Below are 16,224 nucleotides of genomic sequence, written 5' to 3'. Positions count from 1 at the left end.
TCATGGAACTTTTTAAGAAAACTTTAAAACTTTAAAACCTTAAAACTTAAAAGGAAAAAAAAAACGTATAAAAGACATAAATTAAAGCCAGGTACAGGTTTTCAGTTACTTCTTAGCTTTCCTGTCCTTTACGTTTAATTCTTGTTAGCTGTTGATTTAGTGCGATGGCACAAGAACATAATTACCGATTAACAAACAGACGCGTGATATTGCATTGCATTCCCTTACAATTTATGGCCCATAATAGAATTAATAAAGAAAGGAAGGAAACCTGCCACCCACCTATACCCTAAATGAAACTACGCCAGGAGTTTAAAGTACTGTAATTTAACAGTATTAGTAAACGAAGAAGTCTCAGTATTTTTTTCAGAACGACCCTTGCAAGATTCTCAGATTACTCTCCCGCGCGCACTGATCATCAAGTTAAGTAATGTTACGTTCATGCCGGGAGATATTCTTGAAACTCAGAGAAAGGTTAAAGTTTCTTTCAAACGTTGACAAATCAATTGATAACGGTTTCGCTTTACAGTTCTGTCTTGGCATATCCCGTATACAGGAACACGAAACTGCTGCTAAAAGGAAATCAAAGGTTCAGTTTACACGACAGTCGAGCTTGTTCAGACAACTGTCTGTTAATTAGCTTTAATTCGGAACCGATCATGGAACGAAACAAGTCAAACAAGAAAACTTCCTCCAATTGTGGCGACGTTCTCTACAAAGGTTCTTCGTTTCTGTCCTTTATTTCGTTGTTGTTGATCGTTGCGCTGTTTTTGAGAATGGAATCGATAAACAGGAAAACAGAGATGAACGAACTGCGAATTTCCAAAGTGGAAAGCCGCATGGAGATCGGATAATCACTGACAACAAACCACAAAAACGAAATGAAAACACCAGAAAGTAAGTACATGTCGAGCACTTTGATTTTGAACTGTATTACACGAGTGAGTTTTATCAGAACAATCATGATATTGTTAATTGGATGGATGCATGATTTTTTGAAAGACACTGTAGCGACATGTCTATCATCTGTGGGAGGCAAACCTCTCAGTCGAAAAAGTCGATATTTGTCTGAACATATGATTTCAATCTGCCGCGTGTATGTTACAATATCATATTGCTTATTCAGAAAGAGTTCTCTAAGTCGGTTCATCTTCAACAGATCTGGAAGAAAGCGAAGACATACGTGATCGATCGATACAGGAAGTCCCGACAATTCTGAAACCAAACATTTGTTTTCCATCCTCTTTTTCCTTATGTCGTCGTTACGACCCAGCCAAAAAAAAAAAAAGAGAAAAAAAGACATCTTTTGCGATGTCTTTCAGTTTACTGGCGTCGTAATATATGTATTATAATTATGGACATATGTTTTTATCTTGATCTGGGTATGAAATATTTGGCAAGTGTTCAACTAGTTTAAAGGTCTGGCAATGACATTTGGTAAGAGGACTGGGCTTGAGTATTTAGCAACCCTCTTTGGAGGGTTCAGGGTACTATATCGAAATTTTGATTCTATTAACCACTGGATTTAACGTTACCATTTGTATAGTTCATCACTATCAAATTTTGCCAATTCAAAAAAAAAAAAACAAAACAAAACAAAACAAAAAAGATTAAAATGAAAACAAAAACAAACAAGACGCATGGCTGCGTGAACTCGGGCTTTCAATATCGCACATCTGGAGTTATCTTTAGGGGACTACCATATTGCGATTGTCTCTGTTGTCACGCAATTTCGTTATTGCCAGTCATGAATAATTCTACTTGTGTTTATTTTTGTCTGCTAAGTGTAATGAATGTTGTTATGGTACTAGAAAACAATCAAAATAATATATTACCATATAGGAGTAGGTTCCTACAAATGCCAAAGGTTGAAATTCAAGGACTCTTCAATTACTTTGAAGGCCAAGTTTTAGAAAATTGAGGGACCGCTTTTGGAATGGTTTGCATAAGCAATTTTATAATTATTTAATATTATTTCTCAGCTTTTCCATGAAAGTACTGTAATTTTCAACTTGAAAATTGCTTAAGGAAAAGCATTGCTAAAATCAAGCCCTAGTCCTTAAATTCAAGTACTTTCAAGGCCTTGATTTTTTTTTATTTTTAAATTCAAGCATCTTCAAGGACTTTCAAGGCTTTTACAAACCCTGAGTAGGTAACGTATTTGCCTTAAATTGCAAGGAGAAGGCAGTTTTTTATCTATTATTGGTGTTGAGTCATAGTTTGTTGCTAGATGTTGACCCAAGGGGAGTTGTCAGAAATCAGTAGATTAAAGCAATAGTACTGTTCAATAGTTCATAATTATTGTTTTTAATAGAAAAATCCCTGAAACCACTGCAGCATTATATAGCTAGAGTGAGTGCTCTTGGCAGAGCATAAATTTTGGGAATTATGTATAACAAAACTGTAACAAAACGATGGAAATGTCTCAATATTTGGTATCAATGCTGTGTTGTTTTCCTGTGTATTGACCGGAAACAACGACAAATAAGTCTAACGGAGGAACAAGTCACAAGTTATAACATGAGGTTCAATGTTCTTTGTTCAGTTTCTTGGATGATCTGTTCTTGTTTATATTTTGATTAACATTTTTGCAGTTACAGAATGTAACCCACGTAAAACAAAAGTACACCTATATTGGTATATATTATCATTGTCGCCAAGGGAAATGTTCATGTTGGCGGTGATTTGTCTCTCCATTCGATCTTGTTCTTTTGTAGGATGACAGATAGTACTGTGAAATTGTCGTCGTATTCGACCGCAAAGTTGTCAAAAGGGTATTATTTTAAACTTTATCAATTTTAACCCCTTTCAACTCAAATATATCATTGTTATGTATACTCTGAAAATAATGTACTAAACTATTCAGTGGTGATACTTCAAGCAGCACACATGTACCTTGAGGATGGCTTCTACCATAAATATCCCTTGCATGAGAATCAAATATTTTCAAGCCCATATTGCCATTACAATAGATAGCCACTGCGGTACAGCCTATTGTCAAGACAAAATTGTTGAAATCTTCGGATATAAGTGATTGAAAGGCTCTATCTAAGGAGGTACAGTACTGATATCCTTCTATTGTAGCTTCTTGATGAATAGCACCAGTGTAGGTTTCACTGTATTGAAGTTCATAGTCAGTCTCGAACACATTTAAAAGTGTGGGTAATTCGGTCTGCATTAAAAATGATTGTCTGGTTAACTGAGACAAACTTGAATACAACTGATTTCCGGCATTCATTATTGACACCAGATCATTAGCAGAATTGATTCCTTGTTTGTTATTGTAAACCAAAGAGCATAAACTCATTGCAACACATTGTTGTCCTGAACTTTGTCCAAATACCAACTCATTAGCTTGGCTATATGGTGCCGTTATTGTTTTGCTGGGGTCAATATACATTGGAGTAGGACCAGGGTTTTTCTCTATATCTGAACTCAGTTGAAATTTACAATAGTTTGATACATGTGTCTGACTCTTATAAAGACACATGGGTCTATTACAAGAAAACATTGATAAATACCGACTTGCTCTATACTTCAATTTCATTATCCTTTGATATACCATCACAGAACAACTCAACAAATACTTCTTCTCATGTTGTGTAACTTTATTTAATCTTACCCTCTTCGTATGAAGCTTACAAACATTCTTTGTAACTCTTCTAACCTTTGACTTTGTATTTACATTGAGTGTAATAGCCATCGAATTTCTTTCGCTTTCATCAAGCGAGGAATTTTCCACGAAGGCGGCCGTTGCTTTTAACCATGCTCTCTAGGGTTCATTCTACGCATGCGCGTACACTTCACGCATGCGCTGTAGTTGAACTGCGTTTTGTGACTGAACGCAGAAAAAAAAAAAAAGGAGCCGAATTTACACCTCGGGCGTTTCCTTCGGAAACCCGAATAACAAAAAACTCGTTAACGATTTCAAGTGAACTCCTATAAATATGCAACTGAGCGCGTTATGCGTTATGGGTTACGCGCGGGGAGATCGGTTTGGGGGCGGGGGGGGGGGGGGAGGAAGCACATACAAAATATACAAAATATGATGGGTACACCCATGAATCATCTTTTTCCCTTCGTCAAGTAAGTCATTTCCTGACAACTCCAGAGAGGAAAATTAATATACCCTAATAAGACTCAAACTGTGAGAGCTCCTAGCTAAGATAGGAAGTACACGAGAGTATATTTATTTCTTCTGAAATCAGTCGAGATGAACATGATAAGCTGTCGTCGTTAAATGTCTGATAATAATGAAATGAATACAAAGTAAACAAAGAACGCGAAATGCAGCGGCAAAATAAACAAAGGTCCTCGCATGTCGCTTCTCTGTATCATTTCTTCAGTTGCGTCCTGCCCCAGAACAAAGGATGACGGAATCGATGAAAACAAAGCTTGTTATAGATGATATTGAATTACAAAGAATTCTGCAAACAGTGCTATTGTGTTTATTTTGAGATTCGAAAAAGTTGTGTAATAACACGAGTAGACACTGAACCACCAACTCGAATCACACATCACGTATCGCGTGTCGTGGATGACGCGACACGGGTACAATACCTCTAAAAATGAGTGTTTTCGGCAAAGAAGTGTTGTTCCTTTTTTCATCACCGCGGCTCAGAATAACGTGAAAGTTCTTTTACTTTCAGGACATCGCCAACGAAAAAAAAGAAATGTGCCCCAGAAGCAAAACCCTCCAACAATATCTTTCCAGCAAATCCGCCAGGAAATAGACAAGAAGTTAAGTCAAGCGTACGCTAGCAATGACACACTTTGTCAAGTAGGACCACCGGGGCCCCCAGGGGATCCCGGTGTGCTCGGATATCCCGGATACAAGGGAGAAAAAGGAGCCACTGGGATACCCGGTCCCCGGGGACCTTTGGGTCCTGTAGGAGCTCCTGGCCCAAGTGGAAAGCAAGGTCGTCAAGGACTTTAGGGAATTAAGGGCGAAATGGGCGAGGAGGGGCCTCGTGGAATTCCTGGGATAAAAGGAGATGTTGGACCAATGGGCCGTCCAGGACAAAAGGGCTCGATTGGCTTGCAAGGGAACAAGGGGAACAGGGGCTATACGGGCCCTCAGGGACCAAAAGGAGAATGCATTTTTGACCCAAAGATCAGTATATATCCAGTGTCCCAGGAAGTCTTTATCAACGCTACGGCAATATTCTACTGCTGGGTTGACGGTCAGACATCTCAACAGATAACGTGGAGTAAGCTTGCAGGTGCCTTGCTCAAAGATACCACTGTGAAAGATGGCGCACTGCAAATCAACAATGTACAAAGGTCTCATGTTGGATCATACATGTGCACGGCAAATACTGTTCATGGATTCTTAAAGGCCATTAGCAGAATGCGACTAAAAGGTATTTACTCTCTTTCTCTTTGACTTAATGAATTAATTGATATCAAAAATCGCTTTTAATTCTATTCATCTTGATGGCGACAGGAAAAGAGAAACATTATGCCGATAACCGAAAGCATAATGTTATTTTATCGCGAGGCATTTCCTATTTCTTATCAGTTTGCGGGTTGTGCTCTAATCTGGTAACAATGGAAGTCTCCTGTCCAATGAAAAATGGGCGCGTGTCAAAGTTAAGTACAAAAGGTTGGTTATCTCGTACACGTGGCCCCTTTCTACTATTGCCATCATCGCAAGAAGAACTTTTCTGCTTTTCTGCGTTCAGACGTATTTGTTCTTTTTCCCTCCACCTCCCCGGTCACCGACCCGCGGACTGTCAACATATCTTATGTAGTATTTTACTTTAGTTTTTACTGGTGGCGAAATGTCTAACCCCACCTTTCCTGAAGAGATTTTAATCTTTGTTTGCAACCTTAGTTTCAATTAAACTCGTCACATTTGCGGTCATTTATCCCAAACGATTCGTTTCTATTGTCGTCTACCTATCTCTCCGGCAAACTAGTGCGACGCCTTGCGGAGATCTCGATGTCTTAATGTTTGCGAATGACTCAAGATAAAATATTATTTTGTAGTTACTCCTACATTCCTGTTCCAAGTCTTTTCAGAATTCCTGATTCTTGTGTAAATACACCCGTCTGATAACAAGCGGTCGTGTCCTTCACCGCTCTTATGTATGTCTGTGGTTACTCTTGGATGGAGTTCAGTGGCTTTGTAATCATATTTTTTGATATCGTTTAGACTTGGGCAGTCTGCAATTTCGTTCGTGGCAAAAACAGCCAATTTCTTGGCCCTTGAAACTCACAATCTGTTCTTTCAGTTATTCTCCACTTGATTAATATGTTGGACTTTTAAAAAAGGATTTTTTGCATTGTTCTCGAGCTTTAAAATGATGTTGCACGGGACAACTTCCAACGACGACGACGTCACGCGCTGTTGAGACTTGAAAAAAACTCAGTGGTAAGGCAGTTCGCGGGAAAATCATTCCAAGGGTATAAATTAAACTAGAAAATGTTTGTCATAATGTTTACTTTCTTATTTAGAGCCACCGGTTATTACCAACAAACCTCCCTCGCAGGTGTCTGTAGTTCAAGGATCAACTTTAAGTCTTTGTTGTGAAGCAACAGGCTCTCCTCCACTCAAGCTTCAGTGGTCACGTGTTCAACAGTCTTCTTATACAACACTGGCTTCTCAGCAAAATGGATGTCTTGAAATTAACCCGGTCAAGTACAACAGTGACGGAGAGTACATCTGCCAAGCAAAAAACCGTTTTGGACTAGCGGAAACAACAACTAGTGTTATTGTAACGATGAAAAGTTGAGTTTACTGCATTCTGTACCCTTATAACCGTTTTCAACAAGATGTTCCGCTATTCTCTATTCCTAAAAGCAGAAAAAAAAGCCAGACGATTGCAATAATTTATGTGTTATACAAACATCAACGTGCAACTGGAATGAAACTTTCTTAAAAATGCTCTCAATGTGAAAAAACAAACAAACAAACAAACAAACAAAAAAAGAACGCATAGCTATATTGAAACTTTACATCCACTTTTCAGCTGCTCCTTCGTGTGAAGAGGCTCTGTTGATAGCAGATCAGAAGTTACCTGACGGAGAATACCAACTTACACATGGGAAAGTAAGTTAATAAAGTGCCAAATTACGATTAAATTTAAGAGGAAATATTAAATATAAGATATCCCAAACTTTGTAGTCCAGCGTAACCGGTCAGCCTATATAAAACTGTAGCAGAATTCACGGACATTAAACTGACAGAGTTTCAAGGAGTGATCTTGGCAAGTTTGCATTATGTTTTAAAACTTTTTCATCGGTTAACAGTTACTATTACAAATTATTTCTTAAAAGAGCCATTAGTTAGTCAGTTAAAGGAAGGAAACTTACTTAAATCTGCAGTAGTTAAAGAATTTCCAAAGACAACGTTTGTATCAGTCTTGAATTGAACAGCGCCTTTTGTTTTGACAAAGTATATAAATTTTGCGAGGACAACGGAAAAGGCCTACATATATTTTCCGATTTGATTGCCTTGGATTTTTGTCGATGTTTCCATATAGCTCTGCGTCCTGGGAAGTCAAAGCAAGTGGAGAAGGGTTTTCACAGAAACGAAATCTGTGTTTTTAGGAACTAGTTATTCCGAATCATTTATGCGTTATTTTATGAGCTTTCCCGATGTTTCCTATTTTAAACTTTCGCCAACAGTGCTTACAATATGCTGTATATCTTTGTACGCAACACCAGAATTGAAACGAAATTTATCTCAACCAGGCCTACAGATATGTTTCCAACAGTTGTACCTCGCAGGTAAAGTGATTTTACTACATGGCCTCCAGCTGCTGGGCGGAAAACAAACTGACCCTTCTAGAATGCAAAGCGCAACAAACATACTTCTCCTGACTTCTCATTGTTTCACCTGGGAGGAACTGAAACGCGGCACAACCAACTAAAAGAATTGTCGTGCATGCACTTGTGTGTGTTTGCTGATATCATTTATAATCGAGAGAAAATTCAAGGAGTTTCCAAGCAGTTTAAGAAGAAATGGTTAAATCAAGAGGGTTCTAAGCATCTTTGAGAACCAAATTTCACCAACACCAAACTCTAAATCAAAGGCTAAATTGAAAACCAAATTCGTCGCCTCTTCTTTCAGATTTTAAACGCTTGAAAAAGGTATAGTGCATAACAACCGGGCCATTTTCTGATATCATTCCAGGTTTACTGTGACATGACATCAGATGGCAAAGGATGGACTCTTATCGCTCGATTCTCAAATAATGACAACAAGAACTGGATGAAAGACAGTGGTTACTGGTGGTATGACCAGCAAGTTGCCATGGGAACAACGTACAGTCCATCTGTTAACGCTGACATGATCTCACCCGCCTTTTGGTTGGTCAGCGGCAGAGAGTTTAAGATCACGTGCAGTGATGACCCCAGTCACACTCCCTTGTTACAGACCACAGGTAACTGTTTGGCTGGACAAACATTCCGATCAAAAATCGCAAGTTATGGCGACTTTAGAAATGGCAAAGTTTGGGCCAGTGACCAGTGCCTGGGAAGCTGCACGGTTCAATATGGCGGTCAGTACAAGTCAACAGACGGGTTTCAACAGGCTGAGTGCAATGGAAACATCCAAAGCGCCAACAAGATCGGTTTCTGGTGTGACTCAGACGCTAGAATTGGATATGGTGACGGATCAGTGATGATGATTGGTGGAGGAGGAAGTTCTTGTGACCGTGCTGATCACGGGATTGGAATAAGCGAAGCAGATGAAGCTAGCTTTTATTATTCAACGGAATATGACTTTGGTTATGGTACAGGTTCATCGTCTCAGTCCTACTCTTTGAATGTGTGGATTCGTTGAGTAGCCGTGATTAGAAATAAGGTACATCAAAAGTTTATATTACAACCGTATATCTATTGTAATGGATCTTGTTGAAGAACCACTACAGAGAGGGACAGCGCAACAAAGCAGCATTTCCCCCCCATGATAGATAAATAATAATTTTTTTTTTTTCGAGCAATTGGTCGACCATCCTGTGTGGTACACGTGTGTGTTACTGCCAAAACTTCCCGAGTACTGAGAAATGAAAACAAAGGCGGCAAAAATTGGTCTCGTTAGTTAAGCTGATATTCAATTTCTTTGTACAGTTGTCATTCCAAATTTCACTCCAGTTCTCGTTGAAAGCATTTTTGACTGTGACTCAGAAAGCGAGGGTGATATACACTGACCGTTTTTTGGACAAATCTAGTTTCATTATAACTGGCTAAACTTAATTCCTGTCGTCCTCTGTCAGGAAGGATTTCATTTAGCAGCCAAAGCAGCATGAATTATGCATATGTTGCACTTAAGTATGAGGAAATGGAAGCCTAAAGGGAATTCAATTTGCCAAAATAAAGTGAACTATTGTTAATGAATATCACCTAAAATGAATGAACAATTAAAAAGTCACACAATATTAAAAGGGTAATAAATAAGTGAGATCCAAAGTTTCCTTTTACACACCCCCATCCAGAGGTGATTGAGAACCCGTCGAACATGCACTGATGAAAAATATCGGACGAATTTCCCGCCCAGTACAATACCCATTTAGTCTACCGTGTCACGGAAAGGCTCATATTCTTTCGAATTCCTCATACATGTATAATTAGATAATTTATAGCTGAAAAAGACCGACAGCAATTTAATTTATAGAACTTCCTGACAATTTGTGACTCGTCTTTCTACTCTTTTGTTAAACTGAACCGCGTCTTGGTAGCAACTGTATCATATTTTGAATTTGGTACTGTGCCAAACGATCGCCTTTTCTTTTTCTCCAGTTTTTACTCATGTCCAGGGCTAGCCATTATAACAAACAGAGCGAAATTTTGCATTGGTTGACAACTGTTTGGTTATCGAGTTTACTATGGGCAGTGTCAGAATGTTGAACTGAAAATAGCTGACAGGAAGTCTTAAATATTTATTACATCTGTTTTCGGTCAAGGCCAGGGAAGTTATCCTCTGGTGAAATAAACCCCTTAATTAAACAATTTTGTTTACCGTTCAAACTGAAAGAAATCGGTGAAACTAAAAGGAAATTAAATATCCTGGAGAAAATAGAAAGCGCTTCCAAGGTGGGAGAGGTTCAACTTGACTTGCTGTGCTGTCTGTCTTTCACTCTCAACTAAATTAAAAGCTGTTAAGAAAAAAAGTTGTTGTCAGGACAATGTGCAAACTTTGCTCTTGACTTGCCAGTAACTTTCATTCACAGAAACAAATAAATGGATTGGTGGACTCTGGACTTAGTAGTAGTTAATAGTGAAATTGTAGTGAAATAGCCTGGGAAAGTAAAGTAAGGTTATACCCCCCCCCCCCCCCCCCCACTACCCCTTTAATGTCTCGGCGCATTGTGTAATATTTGGGGCACTAGACGAGATGAGCATCGAATGAGCAGAGCAGAGCAGGGAATAACATTGTCATTTCATTCCAAGTTTCTTTAAAGTAATTATATGGTGTTTGCTATTTATTGGCCTCTTCGACGAAATCATACACTGATTTAAACGAAAGTCTCAAAATTTAGTCACATAAACTGCACTGTATCCCAAAAAGTCTAGCTGTGCGGAGTCAAAGCTTAATTATTATTATGCTGTCAAGCGCTGCGTGCGTGCAAGATGAACCAAATACTATACTCCGTGATAGATAAAGGTATCTTGCCCATTTGGGATAACTAGTGTTCTTTATGCCATATTGACCAAGCAGGCTGGATATTGGACTCGTTCTCCGTCTCGGTCCATAAACACGCGAATAATAAGCACTTGGCCAACATCCAGTCATCTTGACTTCACACGGTCAATAATCCATACATGAAAAGAAACATCACATGGCTATTCACTTTTGTAAAAATTTGTTACATTTCGGGCACTGAGTAACATCTCAATTTTCAGACAAGACTAGGACAAGGAGGGGGAACTTCTCACATCCACCTTCGCCAAGAGTTTTATTACTACAGTTGCTATACAGTGTTACCAACGAAAAGGACTAAGCATCTTTTGGAATGACCCCTACCATGCTCTCAGGATATCCTCATCCGTCCTTTAAGAATACAAAATTACACGTGCATGATATTCATGCCAGGACTAAAACAACGAAGTTGTCATCTTTCAGTTGGCACTAAGGGGTCAAAGTTTTTTTCCAAGCGATGATAGATCAGTTATGTCTTGGCATATTCCGTATACAGGAAGACGAAACTGCTGCTAAAAGGAAATCAAACGTTCGGTTTACACGACAGTCGAGCTTGTTCAGACAACTGTTTGTTAATTAGAGCCGATCATGGAACCAAACAAGAAAACTTCCTCCAAATGTGGCAACGTTCTCCACAAAGGTTCTTCGTTTCTGTCCTTTACTTCGTTGTTGTTGATTGTTGCGCTGGTTTTGAGAATGGAATCGATAAACAGGAAAACAGAGATGAACGAACTGCGAATTTCGAAGGTCGAAAGCCGCGTCGAGACCGAATCGCCGCAGACAACAGACCACAAAAACGAAATGGAAACACGAGAGAGTAAGTACAAGATGACACTTTGCCATCGCTATATATATATATGTACTACAAGATTCTATTGGGGACTGAAGTTTAGTAACTGCACGCATGCATGTGCATTTCACAGCCGCTGCTACTACATTTTGTCACGAGCGAAAAAGCCGGCGACAGTAGTTACCCAAGAAGTCAGAGACCGTTTTCATATCTAGCCATGGTTCCTGGCTGCAAACACTAAGTGTAAGCGCATGTCTCGATAATCATGGACGAGTTTTGGTGAAAACGAAACGTTAAAATCATCACGACATTCATTTACAGTAACGTAGTCACTGCACTCACAGAGGTATAAAAAAAAAACTTTACGCGTCTGGACTCGACTGACATTTTGCGTTTCTTGCGGCTTACAGTAAGACTCGTAACTTCTTGCGCCTTCTTGCGCTTAAACATTCAACTTCCTGTTTCCAAACTTTCCTGCAGGCAAACCGCAAAAACACCACATTTACATTTCTTATGCTTGTTTGCGTGTTCTTGTGGCGTAAGAACTTCTTGTGCATTTCTTGCGCGTGAATGAAAGGAATAGTCTAAGATATACATGACTGAACACGAGTTACATGAAGCGTGTTTATAACCTTACTGATCGGGTGATGCTGAAACCAAAAATAGACGAAAATAGACGACGGTTTCTCACTTCTGTCTTCGTTATTTGATGCCGTGCTTTCCTGACATATACCGATGTTATTTATTTCAAGTCAGGATGTATGTGATGTCAAAACATACATTTTTGTTTTGGTAGAAGAAATGGGTTTTAATATCAGGGCAATGGGATTGTCCCTAGCTAGACTTGTAGGTTTGTTGATATACAATCTTGTTTATGAGAGATGGCAGGGGTCGACACAGCTCAAATTGAGATGTTTTGTCTTTTTTCGAAATTGCCCTAAAAGGAAAATATCACGACTTAACTAACAGAGTATAACTGAAGTGTCTGTTGACGTTGAAGACTAAATCCGCCTACAAAATAACGAGGCTGGTTATTCTAGAAACTTTCCAAACACATCATCCATAGTATACAATCCGTGATGACAAAACTTCCAAATAGGCCTCTCTCCGCTTTCTTTTCACACAAAGAAACATACATTCCCTATCCACTAAATTAGAAGACAATTCTAGCTCTAAGAGATAAGAATATAATTGTAGTGTGGCTTTCCACCCACCTATACCTTCAATCAACCTCCGTCAGAGGTTTACAGTGATGTAATAAACGAAGAAGTCTCAGTATTTTTTCTTTTTCACAATGATCCTTACAGGATTCTCAGAATACTTCCCCTCGGGCACTGATTATCAAATTAAGTAAAGTTACATTCATGCCGGGAGATATTCTTGACACTCAGAGAAAGATTAAAGTTTCTTCCAAACGATGACAGATCAATTAACAACGGTTTCGCTTTACAGTTGAATGTCTTGCCGGGCATATCCCGTATACAGGAACACGAAACTGCTGCTAAAAGGAAATCAAACGTTCAGTTTACACGACAGTCGAACTTCTTCCTGTTGTTCAGACAACTGTTTGTTAATTAGAACCGATCATGGAACCAAACAAGAAGACTTCCTCCAAATGTGGCGAAGTTCTCCACAAAGGTTCTTCGTTTCTATCCTTTATTTCGTTGTTGTTGATTGTTGGGCTGGTTTTGAGAATGGAATCGATAAACAGGAAAACAGAGATGAACGAACTGCGAATTTCGAAAGTCGAAAGCCGCGTCGAGACCGAATCACTGCAGACAACAGACCACAAAAAAGAAATGGAAATACCAGAGTTAGTAAAAGTCCTTGTTTTTTTGATTGTCAGTTTTATTTTTTATATTATATAGTAGTGGCAGAACCATTTAGATGTCTCTTAATCTTCATTCGGGGGAAAAGGGATAGTACATTTAGACACTTGAAATTATGCTGTCGCGTATTCTGAAACAAATTATACTTGTCCGAGGTTAAGATCGCTAATTACCTCGAGTAAAAAAAAAAAAAAAAAAAACTGTATGTGCTTAATACAGCGAGATGTCTTTGAACTGAATTTCTTCTTCGTTGTGATCTATTTTCAGCAGAAGAGAGATTCCATGTTGATATACGTGACTGATCAAATTACGGAAAGTGTGTTTACTATACGGTACTTACTGATCAGACAAAACTGAAATTAAACTGATCCATCGTCGTGTATCACTGATAGTAAAACAACGGAAATTTGTTCTTCATGCATGCACCGTGACTTTTATTTTCGTTATTTAACACAATAGAGCGACGTTCAAAGGCTCTAAATAAGTCACGATGTATAGATATCCATTTATTTTTAGCTGGGTAAAAGGAGTGAAATATTTGGCATACCGCCACGGGTTTCATACGTAATGTCTGAAATCAAAAGAGTCAAACAAGCCAACTGGCATTCGTCGACTATTTCCCTAAAAGGAATCATAGAGGTCTGCACGTAGCCTATTATTTTCATGTCCTGTTTCTTACAGATTCCGAAAAGACAACGAACACCAAAGTTCGCCGCAGCTTGATCTCAGTCAGTAACAAATCTCTCAGCATAGAAGATGTCCGTAATGAAATCGCCAAACGGTTCAATAAACTCAAACCAGCATCACTGTGTCAGCCATTGGAGAAAGTGTGCGTCCCAGGCCCTCCTGGTAAGAAAGGAGGCAAAGGTTCTCGAGGAAGACGAGGGGTGCAAGGTGCCAAGGGTAAAAAGGGAGTGCAAGGCATCATGGGTTTACCAGGTAGACACGGCAAGCAAGGTATCATGGGAAATCAAGGACCAAAAGGAGAAAAAGGCGATAAAGGTGAGAAAGACGTGTACTACAAATCTATTTTGAAACGCGAAATTCCAAAACTATAACTCTCACCTGAAATTATAGGAAGATCGTTGTCCCCGTAATTGATGCGGCGTGGTTAATGAGTCAAGATAAAATAATATTAAAGTAAATGTTAAACTGATGTAGCTACGGACATTGTGCTCACAATTAGAAGTCTTCGCGCAATGATTGTAAACTAATGTATTAGCGCGGAAAGCCAGAATTAAATGAGAACAGAAGTTACCTGCAGATAAGTAAAAAATCCTTTATTTAAAACACGATTATCGTTTAAGCACTACATGCTTGAGGGGTTGTGCATCTTACTCAAGCTGTAAATTTGTGACTCTAGTGCCATAGCTTTACCTTACATTCAGTTGATGCTATCGTAAGCCGTCTATATTGTGAGTTCTGTTAATTTGTCCTTGTTATGTGGTGATTACTATGTTCTATGGAGAGAATGATACACTCTAACTTCATACATGCACATATCCCAAGAAAATGCGAATATTTAAACCAAATTGGCTTGTTTTATATCTCTGTCCTTTATGATGACAAATTGTGACGCAACATTGTCAGAGTAGCTGTGGATCTACACATGAAATTGCACTAAAAAATAAAAGTTTGGAAATATATTCAATTCAAGTCTGCGCGTGATGGCGTCATGTATGTGTCTCTTCTCCCATTGCAGTCACAAATTACCTATTGAGCGCATGAGAAATTTTTCAGTTATCGTAGAATTATATGACTTTTTCTTTACATGGCTCGTTTTCCTTTGTTCTTCGAGGCTAACAATTATATTAAATAAACCCTGCTAACTAACAGCTGTCTGAAAAGCTGGTGGTGGCTTTGATTGTAACAGGGGAGTGCGGGGCTGATATTTTAATAACCCCCTAGGGGATTATTAAAGTTGATAATCCCCTAGGTGAATATTACAGTAATATTCCCCTCGCACACACCCACATGCCTTCCATTTCACGCCCACTTATTCCAGACATTCAAACACTAGAAGTTTACCTTTTTAGTGTTTTTTGGGATTCTCTCACTGTTCCTGGCCAGCACTGAGGTCTTTGTCATCCACGACTATGATATCCCTCTTCGACGCTTTCTTCTTGTTTGCTGTAGTCTCTTTTTCAACGCTGCCGATTGAAACTTCTTGATGCTCGTTCGAGTGGTCAAAGCTGAACAACCCTTCTGTCGCCACTTTGTGTAAGGAAAACTTCTTCTTCAGAGTCACTCATTTCAATTCTGCCATCTTTGCAGAACAGCTGTGAAAAACTGAAGTAATTGTTAAGCTGTCAGTTCTATTCAACAATGTCCAATTCCCAAAGCTATTTTCCTAATCTTTAATGTATTGTAAAGCTTCTTTAGAATGCATATGGTTGTTTTGGTCGATAAACCAAAAGCAAAAAAATAAAATGTCTATTATGCTGTTTTACAATGGGTAAACCCCACTGCGTTTTTTTCGCAACCATTGTTCTATTGTCAAGTGTATGCAAGGAAAACTATTTGTTTTCCGTCAGTGTCCGTGTGTCAAAACAACGAACAAAAACATGTCGCCGTTGATACCTCGCCCATGTCAAAAATAAGCCGGTTATTTTGAGGCCTCTCGTGGATATGTGATTTATTTACCTCGCGCTACGTCCTCGGTTAATAAATCCAATATCCCCTCGTTGCCTCAAAATAACCCTTACATAATGACATTGACGATCACAGCTAGGCAGTATGGAGCCAGTGGCTTTTACATCCGGTATCGAAGTAATTACACGCTCAGTGCTTGATTTGTTTTAACATTTTATTTATATCAACAGGCGTGGCTGGTCCGCGGGGGTTGACGGGATTGAAGGGGGAACCCGGCGAATCCATTTCAACTCCAGATGTCACTGTATCACCTGTCACTCAAACAGTCACTGACAACCAGACCGCTATATTTTACTGCTCGGCCA

The 16,224-nt window shown here is 39.1% G+C and overlaps 2 protein-coding genes across 6 annotated transcripts in view; both read left to right on the top strand.

The window, feature by feature from the left end:
* Window positions 1-430: 430 nt before the first annotated feature.
* LOC110055470 (uncharacterized) lies at window positions 431-14,015 on the top strand. 5 transcript variants are annotated; one of them, XM_089270680.1, is made up of 6 exons: window positions 431-897; window positions 2,112-2,148; window positions 4,650-5,363; window positions 6,460-6,732; window positions 6,975-7,054; window positions 8,141-10,208. In XM_089270680.1, exons 3-6 carry the CDS (start codon window positions 4,952-4,954, stop codon window positions 8,789-8,791), a joined length of 1,416 nt encoding a protein of 471 aa, XP_089126806.1. In that variant the 5' UTR covers window positions 431-897; window positions 2,112-2,148; window positions 4,650-4,951; the 3' UTR covers window positions 8,792-10,208. The 5 variants fall into 5 exon arrangements, with proteins under 5 accessions (XP_089126806.1, XP_089126804.1, XP_089126805.1 ...); XM_089270678.1 differs by lacking the exon at window positions 2,112-2,148 and adding an exon at window positions 13,949-14,015 and having other exon boundaries at window positions 432-897; window positions 8,141-8,812; XM_089270679.1 differs by having other exon boundaries at window positions 432-897; window positions 2,112-2,152.
* Window positions 10,362-16,224, top strand: part of LOC149105572 (uncharacterized) — a 12,761-nt gene continuing 6,898 nt past the window's right edge. Inside the window, exons 1-3 of the mRNA XM_089270669.1 lie at window positions 10,362-11,465; window positions 13,949-14,269; window positions 16,090-16,224. The exon at window positions 16,090-16,224 is cut by the window's right edge and continues 186 nt beyond it. Of these exons, the coding sequence (XP_089126795.1) occupies window positions 11,237-11,465; window positions 13,949-14,269; window positions 16,090-16,224 (685 nt within the window). The 5' untranslated portion in view covers window positions 10,362-11,236. The remainder of the gene's footprint in view (window positions 11,466-13,948; window positions 14,270-16,089) is intronic.

Source organism: Orbicella faveolata, unplaced genomic scaffold (assembly GCF_042242905.1).
Source record: "Orbicella faveolata isolate gen_17 unplaced genomic scaffold, um_ofav_v1 contig_34, whole genome shotgun sequence".
Taxonomy (NCBI): domain Eukaryota; kingdom Metazoa; phylum Cnidaria; class Anthozoa; order Scleractinia; family Merulinidae; genus Orbicella; species Orbicella faveolata.
The sequence above is the reverse complement of the archived record's forward strand: the minus strand, read 5'-3'. Positions and strand labels throughout refer to the sequence as shown.